The 20,170-nt window shown below is 40.7% G+C and overlaps 1 protein-coding gene across 2 annotated transcripts in view; it reads right to left on the bottom strand.

Annotated features, from left to right (window-relative positions):
• CCSER1 (coiled-coil serine rich protein 1) overlaps positions 1 to 20,170 on the bottom strand; it is a 716,622-nt gene that overhangs the window by 316,624 nt on the left and 379,828 nt on the right. Inside the window, exons 8-9 of one of the 2 annotated variants that reach the window (XM_056855393.1) lie at positions 11,860 to 11,937; positions 1,553 to 1,703 (exon numbers count right to left, since the gene is read on the bottom strand). In XM_056855393.1, the coding sequence (XP_056711371.1) occupies positions 1,623 to 1,703; positions 11,860 to 11,937 (159 nt within the window). In that variant the 3' untranslated portion in view covers positions 1,553 to 1,622. Of the gene's footprint in view, positions 1 to 1,552; positions 1,704 to 11,859; positions 11,938 to 20,170 lie in introns of those variants that run through there. The other variant, XM_056855392.1, reaches the window with a different exon arrangement.

Below are 20,170 nucleotides of genomic sequence, written 5' to 3'. Positions count from 1 at the left end.
ATCAGTTGTCAGCATAGCATAGCATAGCATTTAGTTCAGAAAGTCATAGCATTAATTAAATACTGCGTAGTGAAAAGAGAAAGATCAGCAAAGAGGCTGGAAAAAGAGGGAACAATCAAAATTGCTTTTTTCAAGTTAATAATACCTTTACAAAACAATAGATTCTCAAATCAAAGAGGAATCTACAGTTAGGAGAGCAGCAAATGAACTGGAAGAAAGAAATATGAAGACGGATGAAAAGATCTGATATATCACGGTTGCTACATTGCACTGAGAATAGAAAGCTGCATAATGAGATGTCTCCTGTAGCTACATAATGTTGCCTGGTTATAGTAAAGATTTGGGGAGGGTATTTTTCACACATTACTATACAATCACTTGAACAACCAGGATATTTATGAATAGCTTCTAAGTCATTCATTCCAACCCATCGGTTTGTGTGAACACAATAAAGATTGCAATTTGACACCCAGTAATGAAATACTGTACTTAAGAGACTTTCAGCCCATTCCTGAGGTAGGGGGCTGAAAGTGGTCTGGAGGTGGCGTGACCCCGCCAGCAGCGTAAGTGCCCTCTTATAACGGAATAAGTGGCACGCTGGCAGCAGGGGCAGTTCTGTTGGCACCTGGGTGCAGCAGAGCTGCACACCGCTCCTCCGACGCCACAGTCTCTCCAGGACTGTCTAGGAGACCTGAGCTCCAATTTGCACTCAACCATGCAGTTTACTAGGTAACCCTGGGGTGGTTATTCTCTCAGCCCAACCTACCTCAAAGGGTAGTTTTGAGGAGAAAGTGAGGGAGGTGAGCAGATTGTACATTGTCCTGAACTCATTGAAGGGAGGGTTGTATAAAAATGTGATAGACAGACAGAAATATCAGTCTTGGACTGATAATTTCTTGGTTTGACTCCCCGCTCTGGCCAGTAATCCTCTCTTAGCTTAATCTATTTCGCAGAATGGTTGTGAGGAAAGAAATGGGATAGTCCCCACATAATATATGTTCCTTGGAGGGAAGGTGGGATATAACTGAATCAATAAACTGCAGGAATTTATTGACTGTATTACACAACACTGTTGACTAAAACAAATCTTTGAGGTGTATTTGGAGGCGCCTCCTCTGACAAATGGAGCATTCAGTGAATTTTAAAGGAATGCGAAAGGACCATGGACATTTCCTCGGTGGACACTGCTAATCCCTTGAGACCACTGCCGTTGAGCATTTTGCTCATGTGCCCAATGCACGTACTAATTCCTGTAGGTATAAAATTTGGAAGACCCCCTTCACAAATTAATGGTGCAATCAGTAACTGGTAGAATATGCCTCCATTGCTCCCTGCACTCAACCAAGGATAACACAACCATACACTTTATGAAAGAGTAATTATATTTTATTTTGGTAATGTAAAATCCCATCATAATAATTTATTGGTAATAATTTAATAAAATATTTGTGAATGCAGCAAAGAACAATGGAAATACTTTTGTCTGATACCAAATAAGGTTTTGTGTCCTGGGACATTAGAAATATTGTAAAATCAGCTAAACACCTGAGGCAAAAACAGATTCTTTGTATAGGCAACATCAGTAAACTAAATGGGTCTGCATCCAAGTCTTTCTCTGTATTTTAATTAAATAATGTTGGTACCAATGAGATGCTGATTGGTTTGTAAACTGAACCTTCAGTACAGGAAGAATTCCACGGGGCCTTTAAAAGGAAGAAAAAAAGAAAATGATAAATGAAGTCTCAGAGATGAAGTTGCATGCATCACTGGTATCAGAGACATAAAATATTATTTGCATTACAGATGTTTTGTGCTTTAAGAAGGTTGAATTTAAAACATTTAAACCAAAAACACAGTGATTGAAATAAGTATAATCATACTATAATTATAATCAATGAACTACTCCATATATATATATATATTTCACATTTAAAGAAAAAACATCCCTAGGATAGTCATATCAATTGGGAAAAACATAGTTAGGAGAGAACTGCGTGCCAAAAGTAAGCAAGAGAAATGGATGAGAGTCCACAGAATAATACTAGAATAGTCTTTTCTGTTATAGTCCCAATCCAACTGCTTGGCTTTTGCAAGGGAAATCTGGCTGTATTCCATATACACTGCAATGTTTTAGCAATTTGTGGTGAGCTGCTGGAGAGCTGGTGTAGTTAAGGAACTGGGCTGGTAGCAACCAAATCTTTGATTCAAATCTCATCTCTGCCTAATACTCACCAGAAAGCTTTAGGCAAGCCCATCTCTCTTAGCTTTTACCCCCTCCCCCGCCTCCAATATGTGGATAATGAGTGACACATCTTACAGAGGTTTTGGAAGGAACACAAGATAACATGCAAAATCTTTATAGTGTGCTAAATATTATTATTAGAAATTGATTAGTAGCATTATGTAAACCAGTGTTCAAACCAATTAAACTCAAGTGCATTTTGCCCTGAAGACTACAAAAAGGGGAAACATTTGATCCTATTCAGCTTTAAAAGCCAGCAGTGATCCGCAGGATAGAATATCAGTTTGAATTTCTATGAAAAATGAAAGGAGAAACCTATTAAACTTCGAGCAAGGAACAAAAATGTGCAGGGTCTCCCATGGCCATAGGGTTGCCAGGTCCCTCTTCGCAACCGGGGGCTGTTTTTGGGGTGGGAATCTATTATGAGGGAATCTGTCAGAAGATAATTCTTCCTCTTATTAACCCAATGGAATCCAGTGCGGAGGAAGAGAAAATGAAATCCCCCTTATGGGAGGGAGACTCTCAGTGTTATTTACAGGTAGCCAAATATTGTTCTGCAGCAATTAAAATCCACTCTGAAAAGGTTACTAGTGTTAATAAGATTAATTTTAATTGATATAATTTTATCTTTATTTTTAACAAAGAGATTGTTTTATCCTGTATTGGATTTTATTGACAAGATTTGTATTTTTTCTGCTAACGCCGTACTAATATCTCTCTCTATATATATGTGAGGTCCATAGCTTTGGATGCTGTTGGGTTTGGGCCTCCTGTTGGATAAGCAGGTGGTGGTCTTGTCCAGAAGTGCCCTTTACAAGCTGTCATTGGTTAGCTAGATCTGACCGCTGTGGTGCATGCCCTGTTAACATCTAGATTAGATTACTGCAGTGTGCTCTACATGGGGCTGCCCTTGGAAAGTGTTCGGAAACTTCAACTGGTACAGAATGCTGAAGCCAGAATGCTGACTGGAGTGGGTCATAAGGACCATATCTCTCCAGTCTTAGTCCATCTTCACTGGCTCCCAGTTTGTTTTTGAGCCCAATTCCAGTGGCTGGTGCTGACCTTTAAAGCCCTGTATGGTTTGGGATCAGCATACCTTAAGGATCACCCACTCCTAGGGTTGCCAGCTCCAGGTTGGGAATTACCTGGAAATTTTAGAGTGGAGCCTGAAAAGGGCGGAGTTTGGGGAGGGGAGGGACTTCAATGCCATAGAGTCCAATTGCCAAAGCGGCCATTTTCTCTAGGAAAACTGATTGGCTGGAGATCGGTTGTAATAGAAAGAGATCTCCAGCTACCACCTGGAGTTTAAACAGCAGGCTAACTTGTTTTGTTTGGACTACCTGGAGGTTGGCAACCCTACCTACTCCCTTATGACCATACCCAACCACTATGTTCATATATCCTGCTCTCCCTGGCAGATAGATAGCAACCCAAGGGAGGGTTCCAAAATTGTGGAACTTCTTCCCCTGGTGATATTCATCTGTCCCCTTCCACCACTATCTTCTATCAGAAGGTGAAGATATTTTTGTTTCATTTGGCATTCCTTTAGTGGCCTCTCCTTCCTGCCCTATACTTTAATTGCTAATTTTATACATGTTTGATTTGTGGTATTAAGCAATTTTATGATGGGTTTTAAAAAGCTCCACTTTTATTTATGAGCCACCTTGGTGGCCCAGTCTGAGTCAAAAGGTGGAATATAAATTTTGTAAATGATGATAAATAAATAAGTGCACACTTAATCATTGAGTACAGCATGCACACGCACAAGTACATGTGTTCTGACATACTGGGCATATTTTATACACTGAATACACTGTCACAATACATATGGAAGATAAGGGAGAAAGAATTGCTGCCAACAGCTGGGAAGGTGAACAGTGGCAGGAACAGATGTTATCATATGTAAGCAAAATGATATTTTTGGCAACACTCAGCAGAACCAGAATTTCTGTCAGGTGGCAGAAGGGATGAGACATACTGTTCCCTTTCCAGGCAGCCCCAAGGGAGTTGACCATAAATGTGCTGAAGTAATACTCATCAGGAAGATAGTGAGTGGCCCAATAGAACATTATGAAAAACAGATCACTGGCATACAAAGTTATTTTCTTCACATCTAAAGGAACACAGGATTGTTTTACTACTGTGGTTGTTAGCCAAAAAACAAAACAGTTCGTATTTGGAGAATTGTGGTGGAGTGGGGTTGGTAAAGAACAGAGATATGAAAGAGTAAAGACACACATTAAAATAATGGTATATATTTTCCAGTCCATTCAATTTAAATCCAGACTGTAAAATGGAGGACTTCAGTATGATCCTGACATATCTACAGGCCTGTGTAAATATTATATTGACAAGTGACACTTATATGGAGATCACCAGACAACTTTTAACAACCCAACACTATGGTTATTTCTGGAAGCTGAGATGATATGGTGAGAATTATTCCATTTGAGATGGAGCAGTTGCCACGTCAAGCCACTGAAAATGTCCACTGCAAGAAGGCCATCATTTCTAAATTAATCCTCATCTGACTGTTTTAAAAGTTTTCCTTCTTGACACCCGTATCCTCAATTTCCCTGAAGGTTAACCAGGGCTGAATGATTAAGGCAAATGGTGAAGATGGGGGAAATATGGGACGCACTGGGAAATAATGTGAAAGAAGGAGACAGAAAGCAAACAGAGCTCCCCAGATTACTGAAGGAGAAGGAAGAAACCAAAAAAGTGGGAGAGAAACAAGAGTTTCTACAAAACAATTAACATTCTGGAAGAAGCAGAGCTATTAAGTATGCTCAATTAACCATGGTGTTCAAATAAGGACTAATTCAAACATTCTAGATTGAAAGCAATATCTGCAGCCATTCTTCATCTAAATCAAACTGTTGAACATGGCTGTCCATTGCTGAGTGGGGGGGGGGATTGAAATTTGAGATTGAGTTGAGATTGACACTGAATTGGCCACATAGGAAGAAGAAGAGTTGGTTTTTATATGCCGACTTTCTCTACCACTTAAGGAAGAATCAAACCGGCCTACAGTCACCTCCCCCTCCCCACAACAGACACCCTGTGAGGTAGGTGGGGCTGAAAGAGCTCTAAGAGAGCTGTAACTAGCCCAAGGTCACCCAGCTGGCTTCATGTGTTGGAGCAGGGAAACCAACCCAGTTCACCAGATTAGCGTCCACCACTCATGTGGAGGAGCAGGAAATCAAGCCTGGTTCTCCAGATCAGAGTCCACTGCTTCAAACCACAGCTCTTAACCACTACACTGCCTTAATGATGCGGCATGATGTTCACCAGTACTTTGTAGTTCATTGTGAAGACCGCACTCATCTTGCTACCTTTACAGTTGTCCCTGTCTGTGACATAGGCGAGCAGGGAATCTCCACAGATTGCACAGATATGGTATGCAGTAAAAGAATCCTAAGTACTGATGCAAATAGTACAGGAATAGTTTATCATAAACAGTCTGAACAAAGGCACAATCATGTTCATTATGTTAATACTTATGCTAATTAAAGATCTACATCAACAGCAGCGGTAAAATTTAGTCCATCTGTAGTTCATCATTCAATTATAGGATTAGGAACTCAACTGCTGAGAATTCGTGAAGCTCTGAAACAGCTGTAGGTGTAGTAACCTAGTTGCAAGATATCTGATAGTAGTCACCTAACCCTTATTGCTCACAGCAGGACCGAAATTTAGCAATTCTCTTTTATCATATCATATGACAACATGCTTGCTAAAATCTTATAAAGAAATATAAATAACCGGAAAAGCAAGCAAGGAGTTGAGGCTCTGTCGGTAAATGGGCATAATTTCCGTCTGGCAATTAGCATACATATTGAGAAACTCTGGCTTGGATGGTACATAAAATAGGTACAGGGTAAATGTAACATACTTCAGAATACTCTGTAGAACTCTTTCACTGGAATGATCCTATTGCCATATAAATAAATAACATTTTAGATTTTAAAAAAAATGAAATTGTGTTTCTGCGATTAAAGCCTATAGACCTTTGGACATATGAAGTCACAGACATGATAAATGGACAGCACTATCTTGTTAAGAGATCCCAGGATAGAAAAATTATGGAAGAGGTTGAAATCTTGTCCTATTAAAGCTGTTTTAAAGGATAAGCCACCCTAATTTACCACTATGAGTCTGAAGAACTGGTTCTATGGACAGCTATCCATCCATCTATCTGTTACTATCTACTACAAACATATATTGATTTTATACCACCGTTAGGATTCCCTGCCCAGCATTCTGGGAACTGCAGACTTATGAACTGCAGAGAGTTTTTTGTTACACATATCTATCCTCACCTATTACTTTTTTCTGGTTTTACCATAAGAAGTCACTGACTATTATTAAACTGGTTGAAGTATACATACTGCTTCCAGTCAATCCTTATGAGGAAATAACCAGACATAAAAAAAACCTGACATTTCCGACTTCTGTTGAATTCTTTCATAGAGTCTCGAGTGATGTGGAAGTGTTTATGAGCAATGCACACAGATCCTGAAAGGAGCAATAAGCTATGCATTTGGATCCTGATTTTAACTTTTTCTCTTATAGATGGTATTACCCTATAAGCGCTAATAGTAAAAGAGAAAAAACAACAATTAACAGCCACTGTTTAGAGGATTTATGGCAGTGAAATCATATGTACAGTTGTTGTTCACAGGATACTTTTTGCTAGGAAAAACCAACTCTGAGCATTGGAGTTATACAAGTTACCCCTCCATCTTCATATACGGAAAAACCCAAAATCTTAAATGTCTACCACTGAGATATTACTCACTAAATGATCTTTTGAAATCCACAGTAGGCTGAGTTAAGCCTGAGCCACAGGTTTTCAAGACGGTAAAAACCCTCAAACAGAAGGTGACCTTCCCATCTCATTTTTCATGTGCATCCAGTGGGAAAAGGTGGGCTGTTAAGGTGAAACAGCTTCTGGGCACAATCCAGCAAAATCATTCACAACATACAGCAGAATCCTATGTATGGTTACTCAAAAAGTAAATGTTACATTATTAACTTGTTCCACCTATAAATGCATATGGTGTAACATATATTTAGAATACCACATGAAGGCATTGCCTTTCAAAAATCAGTGTGTGAAAGGGGGCCCCTCACAGTTAAGCGAGTAAGATCTCCGAGTTACTTCTTCACAAACTCTGTTTTTGTGGATCACTGATTTTCAAACTGTTCTAGGCCACTCCAGAGTTCCCAGAAGCATTAAAGACCTGTAATGGCACAGATGAGGAGCCCCGTGGCATAGAGTGGTAAGCTGCAGTACTGCAGTGAAAAGCTCTGCTCACGACCTGAGTTCGATCCAGACGGAAGTTGGTTTCAGGTAGCCGGCTCAAGGTTGACTCAGCCTTCCATCCTTCCGAGATCGGTAAAATGAGTACCCAGATTGCTGGGTTAAAGGGAAGACGACTAGGGAAGGCACTGGCAAACCACCCCGTAAACAAAGTCTGCCTAGTAAATGTCGGAATGTGACATCACCCCATGGGTCAGGAATTACCCGCTGCTTGCACAGGGGACCTTTACCTTTACTGGCACAGAAGTGTTCCTGAATGACCACTGAATAAATCAGAAGTGAGTAAGCTGGACCTCTTAACTGTTAAGACATTACAAATCCATGACAAGAGAACATAAATATGTACTTGTTTAAAAGTGTCACAAGGGCCTTGCTGGAAGACCAAGGGCTACCGAATCAGGAGTTGAATGAGGAATCCCAGCAGCCAACCAATGCTAGCTGAACCACCAGAAATTGGGGAGTATCCCACCATAAGACCACAGTCTACATTTTCCCCACAGATTCTACAGCCCATGTTTAATTCATATGGAATCACAGTGAGGCCAAACAATCTTAGATAGTGTTCAGTATGGACCCTGAAACCTGCTGCGGAATCCTCTGCAACACATGAAGGTTTGCTGGCCAATTCTTGTGTATTTTTTGACAGACAGGTCGATGTGGAAAAGTTCGCTCATGGAAGGAATGTAATAAAGGAATGTACTAAACCTAAGGAAATCACACAAGTATGTGTTTGGATCCAGCAGTCATTTCCACTGATGGAAGTGGATTGTCTCACTCCTCCTGTCTTCTTCTCACTTCTCCGCAGCCCCAAATTCTGCTTTTAATGGACAGGAACTGCATGAGTGGTGAACTGGTATTCTACAGAAGAAGAAGGAATTTCCCAAACTTGTCTCACTTCCATGAGCAGAAATCCACCACTGGATCCAAGACACAGGAGAAAGTTCTGGGTCTGCTCAAAGGTAAATTCTGAATGGGCCATGAAACGACCATTAAAAAAAGCACTCTGATCAATCAATATAAACTCTTCACAAGTAGCACTTCCACCTGTTTCTATTCATATTCCATTCTTATTTCAGTCCCAAAAGAAATTATTCCTTGATCTCTCAATCAAACAGAAGAGGGCAAAGAAAATTAAAAGGACACTGATCCTTTAGTATAGATTTGAGTTAGCAAGCTCTCTCTCACACACACACATACACTCACACATTGTTGCACATAACTGGATTTTGCAGGGATGTTGGATTTGTCTGTAAATCAATTCTGATGTACATACCTTGGAAGTGGAACATTTCTGACAGTAGCCATTTGGACAGCAACTTTACAACCTTTCTTGTGAACAGAAGCTATTGTTTTCCTTGTTTTAATTACTGCCTCTCTTTATCGGTATGTGATGGCCACTGCACATTCTTAACCTGGGGTATATTTTTTTGTGTAAAATGAAGTGATTCGGATTCCAGGCATACTCAAAAGAGGATCTAGCTGGTGGGGCAAAGTTTAGGAATGACACTAGGCATCTCAAGAGCTGCCGAGTTGAGCAAAAACAGTTTGACCCAAAGAACAGTGAGTGGAAGGAAAACAGACACCGGTGGGAATCTGCTAACCCTTCTGCAAGCACGTTTGCAGGAGATCACACAATACTATAATCATTAAATTCTAATACATTTCCCACACTTCCACATATGAGGGGTTGTGCAAACCGTTGCAGAAATACAAGGACAGCGGATCTAATTTCACTGTTTTTGCACACCATTCTAGTGTAAGGCATACAATTCTTCCAGGAGCATTTTGTATGCTGAGAGTCCCCTTGTATCCAGCCCACAGTAATTTCCAAAGCATTTTTTCCAAAGCATTTTTTAAAGAAATTCCATATTGGCATTCCATATTGGTAAAACACCATTTGAAACACAGACTCAAAGAACATCCTAAAATGCCATTACATAAATCCATAATTTACATTTCAGGCATAAATGTCTGCATTCAAAATCTGTTTGAAAAATCTCAGATTTTCTGCTCGAATACGAAGATTTATCTTCTGGGATCCAGGCAATGTTGGGAGGGGTGGGGGGAGAATACCTGAAGTATCTGAACCAACATCAGTTCTTAAGACATTAGTAACCTCACTTTGTCATCAAAATGGACTTTCCAAGTTCATATGAAGGAAAGCATCCTTTAATTCTTCCGAATGATCTTTTCCTGGCTTTGTCTTTTCTCCCAATTTCCTTAATTATATAAACTGGCTAAGCTTTGGTGACACCAAGACATATGGACAGCTGACTATTTGTCAACTTGTATGAGGGAACCATATGGCAACACAACTGCAGATTCTGACCATGAAGCACTAGGGATTTGGCACTGGGATCGCTTGAAACTTGGCTGGCGCAAAAGAGCATTTAAAAACACTGCAAGTCAAGGAGCAAAATAAAGCCACAGAATAATGTCCACTGGTTACTTCTAGGTTTGATTCATTTGAGAAGTTGCCCTATTTATGTTGCCATTGCTTGGGTGGAAAATGACATCAAAGTGACCTTAAATTTGTCTGGTAAATCGTGATGTAAAATATCGAGTGAAATGCACAGGAGGCATTGCAAGAATATATACAAAAACTGCACAGAACAATTCTTTCATGGAAACATTTTGACCTCAAACGAGTGGGAAATGAAGGCTGTAACAAACATTCTCCATGATAGCAGCTCCCATACAGTATTTCCCTCCAAGGGAGGCCCATCAGCCCCATTCTACTATGATTTTTAGAAGACTAGCAACAATCTCCATTGTTACCACTACGTGTACTTACTACATGCAGTGAGGGATTAAAATTCAAAGCTGCACTCGGAACCAATCTGGTTCAAAAGTGATGACATAAACATCCTCATGAACTCAGTTGAGAGTGCAATATAAAAATATGTTGAGGAGTAAATTTAATCCTCCTCATCCCTGTTTCTGTCAGCCTTTGTGTTTAATATAAAGAAGGCATTCCACAGAGACTTCACACCAAACACATTTAACTCAAAATTAAACATGAATAATCTTATCTGGATTGGGGCCTACAGATATTGTCTAACTGATGGTTTTTGGTGACCCTGATGTCATTTTAATGACAGTATTACTTGGGTATTAGATTATTTTAAATGGACCATCTTGAGGCCTTGTGGTAAACAAAGGGCAAAGCAGAGTGTGAATATAAAATAATAATAATAAATTAATTAAGGGGCAATTCAAAGGTCCAGATATTTACACACTATAGTGCTGTCACACAACAGAACAACCAGAGAACATGGAGACGGAAATTCAGAAATAACAACAACAATAATTTTGAAGCTGCCATCTTCAGAACCACCCTCCACATGGTAAACGTATGACCGCAAACTAGCACATGGACCCATCCTTTTACAGTCACAAGAACCACTGCCTCTTCTTAAAAGAAAAACAGAGAGGAGTCCTCCTTTGAAGCTAGGGCCCACTACACGAAACAAAATAGGTCAATTCCATAAAATACAATCAAGAGAAACATAAATTAAATAAAATGCAGTACATGCAGCTACAGGTTCCTGTGGAGCCACTCAAAAGCAGCATGGAAGCTACATCAAAAGCCAGAAATCTATTTTGTAGAATACCACTGGAGAAAGAGAACAGAATGATGCTCCTTGCAGTAGATAATAATTTTGTTTGAGATTCTACACACTGGGATTAACAAGACAAGTTATAACGCACATGCAAGTCAGAGCGCCTAGTCATCCTGCAGGAACAAGTACTTTTGTTGATAGTCACAGTTCATAATCACACCAGGATAAAAATTCTAATTTTCAATTAAATTACTGGCAACGTTCCCCTGCTGACAGCCAACAGTTAAAATATTAATGCAAACTTCTTCGCCAACTTGTGCAGCTTTCATTATGTAACACAATATAAAAATTACTCGCTTAGTCTTTGGTGATTACAAACATAATAAGTTCATTAAGTGGTTATTAAGTAGGTAAATGCTTTTGTTAAAGAAAAATGAAGAAAGATTTCAAATTCCACTAATAAATATTCTCCGTGTTCCTGCTTGTGCAAATTCTAGAGAGTATCAGGGAGCTGTTGGTAAAACAAGCAATTAATAGGCTATTGGTATGCTAGCAGGTAGCTATGATTATCTTTTTTTCCCATTGAGAATAATTTAACAGCAAATGATGGATGGCATACACTTTTCTATCAACATACAGACACAGCAGTAGTAGAGGAAGAGAGGTTGGTAGACATTTGCATATCAATGAAGAAGATAAAAGAAAAACTGTTTAATACAGCGACTTACATCATGGCCTACGAGTTCAGTCTGTGTGGATTTATCGACTTTGGTAGCAAGAGTCCTCTGCAAACGTTGGGCTTTTTCCTGCAAAACAAAACAAAAACAACAGACTCCAGGTCAGACACATTTGTCCACAATGGTTGTTCGCACAGGTTGGGACTAACATCCCAATAATAACAGCAAATATCAAACAGCCATGGCTTTTGGGAAACAGTCGTTGTTACTATACTCTTCTGAAAGGGAGATTCATTTTCCTGATGCTGTTATCTTGATGGTCCATTTACTAGGTGATTGCTGAGGTCATTTACTGGAGTGTGTGTAATTCAGCTGAGCTAAGGAAAGGCTACAATGTGTGGTACGCAGAGGGCCTTTTCTCAAGAAACAGATTTAACTTGAGCACAGTTGGGGTGTTGTTTTTTTTAGTTCACCTTCTCTACAGAAATTACAAGGACATTCTGTATCAAGGCCATTTGCTATTTAATGGGAAGATGTATGAACTCTTTCCATATGTTCAGTTGTGAGGAAAACAACCAAAAAAAAACCCTCTTCGAACTACAAAGGATGAATGATGTGGGTTAAATATATGATTCTGTAGTGGAGAAGGGGAAAAAAACCACAGAGAAGTTCTTAATTATGCTGCCATCTTGGTTTTATTTCTGTACCCCCTGGTTTACCCAATGTCCTTTCTACATTCTCTGCTTTCTGTGTCTTAGATTGTGTTCATCTTTTCTTGAATCATCCATTTTAGGCTCTAACCAATCTAATTTCCACTGACCTCATCTAAATAATTTATCCAAAGAACTTGTATCAAATACAATCAGATCATCATCATTCATCCTAGGTTAATTACTTAGCATTGATTTACAGTTGTGAAAGTTTTCCATTACGTATGCAAAACTTTTTTGCTATATCCTCATGTTCTTGAGTAGAGATGTGTGCTCCTTTGTAATGTTACAAGGTCTCCATGATTTAGGATTAGGTTTATATGAAATCAGGACCATAGGTCATATTTCATTTGTGATCTGTGAACCGCGGCCAACAAGGGTCTACATAATGAGGTCTACATAACACAGCAAAGATTTTGACATGTTTCCCAAAGATATCCTTGATTCCATGAGTGTTGCCACCTCCAGCATATATTTACCTGACTGGCTTCTGCTGAGGTAAGATTGCCTACAAATAATTCCAGACCTCCAGGTACTAGCTGGAGATCTCCTGCTATTACAACTAATCTCCAGCTGATAGAGATCAGTTCACCTGGAGAAAATGGCTGCTTTGGCAATTGGACTCTATAGCATTAGTCCCTTCCCTCTTCAAACCTCACCCTCCTCAGGCTCTGCCCCAAAAATCTCCTGCCGCTGGTGCAGAGGGACCTGGCAACCCTATTGCTTACCTACATTTTGTCTCCTCAAGCTGGGGTGATTCCTTTCCTCTATCAAATTTTTGTTCCTGTTCTGCCTCCATGATAATCTAGTCCATTATAATCTAGCGCAGGGAATCCAGTCAGCGTAGCTACCAGAGGAGAACTAACTCAAGCCAAAAGAAATTGGAGGTATGATCACCCTGCTAGATAGAGTGGACAGGCCTCTCCATAACGCCAGGAGACTTCTTGCACCAGGCCCTGCTGTTCCTGCTGATACTTGGTGGAGCAGTGGAATTAAATCGTGGAGGGAAACAGCACTGCAGTGATGCCACCACTTCTGGCGTGAACCCAGAACTGACATTTATGTTTACCTCTAGGATTCACCCAAAACTCTATGTTAAAACCAGTGACCCCATTTCCAGGTTCATGCTGGAAGTAATGTCGCAGCATTGGTGAAATGTCATCTTTGTTGTTCCCGTCCCTCGCCATTTTTTGCTGGTAACCAGCGCTTGGCTGGCAACCCTACCTAGGCAGAGTAATACACATGGACATACACATAAAGCTGCCTTATAGAAAATAAAGCCTGGTTTTTATGTGGATAAAGCAGAGAATAGTAGAAAGGACAAACATGATGGAGCATTGGCACATCACTGAACGGATCTCCCATAGGGTTGCCAGGTTCCTCTTCGACTCTGGTGGGAGGTTTTTGGGCAGAGCCTGAGGAGGGCGAGGTTTGGGGATGGGAGGGACCAATTGCCAAAGCAGCCATTTTCTCCAGGTGAACTGATCCCTATTGGCTGAAGATCAGTTGTAATAGCAGGAGATCTTCTGCTAGTACCTGGAGCTTAGTACAAGAATATGCTGAGATATCTGCAAAAACAGTTTGTATTGGAAAGCCAAACAAACAATAACAGCAAGGTACTATATACAGAAGTAACAAATAACATCAGTGAAGTGCTATGTACATAAATTGCCATAAGCATATACAGCAATCTAGGCATATATTTTTCGTATCCTAAATGCAGGTAGATGTTCAATGGATGTTCATATTACTGAAGAACAAGATGGAATGCTGGGATACAATCGTTTCGGAGTCTTCTTCAGTCCCACATATTTCACCATAAGTATATGTGTTCACTTCAATGAAGATTAATAAGTTCCTCATATGGATACATGGTCTTGCTATATTCAATTTTCATAAAGATCTGTAGTACAGTAGTCTTTAGAATTTTAAAGCAGACCAGGTACACAGCTTCTTACAAAGACTGTAACAGGTTCCTCAAGGGATACAAAGTGTAGCAGCTCCCATGACTCTTGAAAAATAAAATGCACCTGTGGGGAGGGGTGCCATTTAGTTCAGGGATATGGTATGAGAGATTTTAACTCTTCCCGGTTGCCTCATGGAGCCGCTGTTTGACCTGTAAACACCCAAGTACCAGTTTGGGATCAGTATGTTTTCCCTGCAAGGCAAATAGCAGCTCCTGGAGGAAGTGAGAAAAAAGTACTCAGGAAAAGGTTACATTTCCTTCCCCCACAGCACCAATCTGGAATTGGGGACCTCCTTGGTATCGCTATCTTTTTTAAAGCAGAAGATCAATTAGGAGATCCTTCTACATCACATCTAAGTTTGCCTCTTAAAGCAAGTTCAGGTGGAATTGTTTTTAGCTTTAGAAAGCTTTGTGGGGTCTTGCAGCAGCAGTCGTTGAAAAATCTGTGTACAGGGTAAGGCAATGAATCACAATAAAAGGTACTCCTGACAAAAGCCACCACTCAACTATGATCAATGCATGCTCATCCTACAAAAAAATGCTGCTTCAGGAAATAATGTAAGACATTTTTATTTGGCCATGGATTTAATGGCCTTGGTTGGGTTGGGAATTCTTTGGGCACTCTCTTCTCTCTTGTCATATATTTTCAATTGTATTTTAAAAATTATATATGCTTTGCTTCAAGCGTTCAATCTCATTTTGCTCTCTCTTGTTTCGAGTGGTAGGTTTGCCGATGGCAGAGTGTAGGAGTCGAACTACATTATGCCAGTGTATTTCTGGCGTTGTTGTGGCATGGTTGGGGGACAATAGGATTGACCTGCTCTGTCTTATGAGCAATAGCTGCTTTTTATGATGTGTTCAGTACTTCCTCAACAATTTATATTCAGCATAATAATTCTTTACCTGAATCTGATTTCATTTAACCCCTCTCGTAAACTAAGTATTATGGGTTGGATCCAGCCAGCTTTTTCACTCAATCCTGCCCAGTTCCCCTCCTTACTAGAGCCCCTTCCCAAACAGCTTTTCTCCATCCAGATTCCTTTTTGATAGTGAGAAGGGAACACTCCTCCTTTCTCATGAATGCTTCCAGTCCCAGGTATTTGTACCCCAGAAGTCTTCCCTAGACATTGATGCATTAAGGAACAACAAACCACAAAAAGAAAACACACCAGAAAAAAGGACAGCTTTAATAAACTACTTGCACACCATGGCATAACATACCCATCATTCATGTGTCTGATGCTCCTCCTCTATATGGGCACAGAATAAACAGGAGAAAGCTAGAACTGGAGATTTTTCAGGGGACTTGGAGCAGCCCAAACAGCCCAGCTTAGCCTGGGCTCATCACTGCTTAGGAGCTAAGCAGCGTTGGTCACCATCAGTACTTGGATGGAGACTACCAAGGAAGGCAATGGCAAACCACCTGCGCTCATCTCTTGCAACTCAGCTGCTGCTGCTGCTTCTCCTTCTCTTTCTCCTTCTCCTTCTCCTTCTCCTCCTCCTCCTCCTCCTCCTGACTATTGTTCCTCCCTAATTTTGTTCAATGCGAGTTGGGAGGGGTCCAAGGAGGGCCCGCCTCACTTTCCCCCCGAAAAAACCATTCCAGAGGGTCTGTAAAAAGGGGTCACATTGGTAGCTTTTAGCACACAATGTTAGGAACACAACTTGGGTCCAGAAAGAGAGGATTTAGCAACTCACCATGGACACAGGGCTAGAGCCAAAGCCACGTTGGCCAGGCTTTTGAAAACATCTGAGAAAACAGTGTTGTAATCTTTCAACTACACTAGATAGGCCATCTTTGCTGATTTTGGACATTTTAACTACCCTGGATAATAGAAAACTAGACAGTTTAATAATTTAAAAGCCATTACAAATAAATCTTCAGTCTTATGATGGTCAAATTTTAATTGTTTCAATTTCCTTCCATTTTGGATACCAACTGAGCACCACTCTTTAAAATGCATTCTACATGACATTTGCAAAAGTCCAATTTTCCAGCTCAATCCACTTTCTAAGATTTAAATCTGATTCATGCATTGTGAATCTGATAAGATACATGCTAACAGCTGCTCATGCAAGTGTTCTGAAAAGCTTACTCATGAAACATGCAGTGCCAGCTTCCATGAAGCCACATGTCTCCCTTATTAGAAGATACCTTTCACTAAAGCTTCTGGGTAACATGCAGTACAAATCTAAAAGAGCTACACACCTTCACAAGTTCACTGAAATCTATTACTTATAAATCCATCTTGATCTCACGATTTCACCAAGGAATCTTGGTGCTTGAACCCTACATGTGGATGGGCTGAGGCTCAGTGGTAGAGAATCTGTTTGGCATGCAGAAAATTCCAGGTTCAATCCCTGGCATCTCCAGCTAAAAGGATCAGATCATAGGTGATGTGAAAGACCTCTTCAGGGTGAGACACCCTGGAAAGCTGCTACCAGTCTGAGTAGACAATACTGACATTGATGGACTAAGGGTCTGACTCAGTATCAGGCAGCTTCATGTGTTCAATGCAAACTGAACTTCACGGATTGGTATCTATAGTCTAATAACCCACAAAACACTTGGATGCCTGGATTAATTGGCTCTTTAGAGAGCTCATAATGTTTGGTATTGACAATGTGTGACGGATACTATTTGTACTGTTTGTTGCTGAAGTACTTATACACACACACACGTCTGTATGTGCTGACAACCCCAGCAAGGGACTTTCAAGGCAAGCAAGAGACAGGGGTGTTTTGCCATTGCCTTCCTCTGCAGAGTCTTCCTTGGTGGTCTCCCACCATGCTTAGCTTCTGAGATCTGACAATTAAGGATATACCATCTCACTTTCCCGCAAGTATTTCTATAACCCCTCCTTAATGATCACCCAGTCAACAGAACGGAATAGAGACTTTTATAGCTTTGAGAAGGGAGGTAAATGGATGACTCCTGATCGTTTTTGTGGCATTTACAAATGAACCCGAATGAAATTTAATGGTATCTGACAACTGAAGCCATAGACTGCATAGGAGCATAGAAGTGGAGTGTATCTTGGCATACACACCGTATACCTCCACATGTCATGGAAACAGACATGTTCATACACACAAGCAATTGTGTCTTCCAGTGTACGTTTGTACCACCGTATGCAAATTCAACAACCAATAACAATTGTGCTTCTTTAATAAAAAATAACAGTTCTATTGAAAACAAAAGGGAAAAAAGTTCAGCTAACATTTTCATGATCTGTGAAGAATTCGAGACATTAAGTGTTTCTAAAAACAAAGAGTTGGAAGGACCACGTAGTCCTACCCCCAAAGAAATCCAATGAGACCATCCCCCAAGAGATGGCTTTCCATCCTCTGTCTGAAAACCTCCAGCAAAGGAGAGCTTCCCCTTTCCCCGGTAACTAGTTACATTGATGAGCTCCTTTCTCTTCATGTTTAACTGAAACCTACTGTCCTGCAACTTAAACCCATTTTGACCACAGGTAATTTTTGCTAACAGGAGGGAAAAGATATATGATAATTAATTTTCTCATAGGAAATGCACCCGAGTGCCAGCGCCAGTGTTCTAAAAGGGCCAATGGCTGAGCCACTAACTTTTGAGTTTTGGCAGGAAAGGTGTGCTTGAGATAAGTCATTATTTCTAAGCTTTGAATATAGGTTTAATAAACTTGTTCTGATTTCTCTCAACATTGGCCTCAGTACTTTTTCCTAAACGTATAGTGGCTCTTCCTCAATTAGTTACAAAGATTCTTTTTTACTGCTGAATAGGTGTGTGTGTGTGTGTGTGTGTGAAGTGTTGTCAAGTCACAGCCGACTTATGGCGACCCAGTAGGGTTTTCAAGGCAAGAGTCATTCAGAGTTGGTTTGCTACTGCCTGCTTCTGCATAGCGATCCTGGTACTCCTTGGTGGTCTCCCATCCAAGTACCAACCAGGTCGGACCCAGTTTAGCTTCTGAGATCTGACAAGATCAGGCTAGCCTGGACCCTCTAGGTCAGGGCACTGTATCGACGTAAAGGTTTCTAAAGTCAGCTGTAGAATCTAAAGGTTGGGAGGGGCTGTGGCTCAGTGGTAGAGCCTCTGCTTGGCATGCAGAAGGTCCCAGGTTCAATCCCTGACATCTCCAGTTAGGGACAAGGCAAGAAGGTGATGTGAAAGACCTCGGCCTGACACCCTGGAGAGCAGCTGCCGGTCTGAGTAGACAATACTGACTTTGATGGACCCAGGGTCTGATTCAGTATAAAGCTGCTTCATGTGTTCATCAACAAGCTTTTAGACTGGTGAAAAAGGAAGGAAGCAGTCCCCTTTGACCACCAAAAAGGCTATGCTGTGGATCATGGGACCTGTGTGGACAACAGCCTTGTGGGATAGGTGTTGTAATAAAGTCAGAAATTAGCCAAGGTAAAGCAAAAACAAAAACACAGGATTCAACCTCAGCCAGCAACTCTACAGGCGAAGAGTGTAAAGCCGGGTAGGGCAGGCAGCAGTTGAGCTGTTTTAGTATAGATTTGGGCTTAAACTGGGAAGTGGCCACATTCACAGAGACAGACACCTGGTGTACATGTGTCTTTTTTGACCACACACGGTGACAAGTGGTGTGGTATATTCTATAAATCTTTTCTGTTTTCTGGGACAGATTTCTGAACATGATACTACCAAGGCCAGTGCCAGTCACATTTCCACATAGATTTTAGTGGCAGCTGCATTAGTCAGTTAGATTGCAGGAATCATTACACTAAGCTTATTCCAATTGCAACTAATGTTTATTGATGACTCGTGACATTAATTAAATCTCATTGTTATGTGCTTCCAATATTTTGCAGCTCCCATAGCTGAAGAAAGGGGATAAAATCAAGATTGTGTAAGCAACAATTATGAAAAAAAAAGCTAAATAAGTTTGCATTTCAATTTACTTCAAGGAGTTGAATAATCAGGACCCATGAAGCTGCCTGATACTGAGTCAGACCATTATCCTATCAATATCAGTATTGCCTACTCAGAATGGCAGCAGCTCTCTATGGTCTCCTGTGGAGGGACTGAACTTGGAAGGTGCTTCTCACAAGCAGATGGTCTACCACTGAGCTATTGCCTCTTTCCTAAAAGACAACATAGCACCGTTTCATTGGGAAACAAATTGTTAATAAATTTTACCACTTCCAGCCTGGAAACAGTGGTCTACTTACAAAAGGACCAAGTAACTCTTGGAATTAGGTTAATACTAGTCTGAGTCACTCATGCATCCATCATGAATGGGTGAGACCCGTGAATCACATTTGGTTAGGTTGCCTCCTCCTTCACACTTATTTGTTTCTGAAGGCCCTTAGCTTGCTCCGTGGTGCCTACAGAAAATATCTGTCATTCCAGGCACTCAGGTTTGTTATATCCTGTTGCTTTTGTCTTATCATCCTTCAGCTGTCTGCCTCCCTATACACATGAGTGCCCATTCCAAGTTTGATGAAGGATTGGCCAGGTCAGGCTAAATTATCTTACATGCCCTTCAATATTTCAACATGACATCTAAGTTGAAGTTCTGGCAGTATGCAACATTATTTGAATTCCATTGTGGTCTTGGCTGCAGCAGCCGTGCTTGTAGCAAGCTGGGGGGCGGATGGGATCCCGTCCTGTCTGCATTGTCAAGGGGAACTCATAGGCCAGGATGGAGCAACAAATACTTCTTCATTGCTCTTTGGCCAC

Source organism: Euleptes europaea, chromosome 9 (assembly GCF_029931775.1).
Source record: "Euleptes europaea isolate rEulEur1 chromosome 9, rEulEur1.hap1, whole genome shotgun sequence".
Taxonomy (NCBI): domain Eukaryota; kingdom Metazoa; phylum Chordata; class Lepidosauria; order Squamata; family Sphaerodactylidae; genus Euleptes; species Euleptes europaea.
This window is presented reverse-complemented; position numbering and strand designations above follow the sequence as displayed.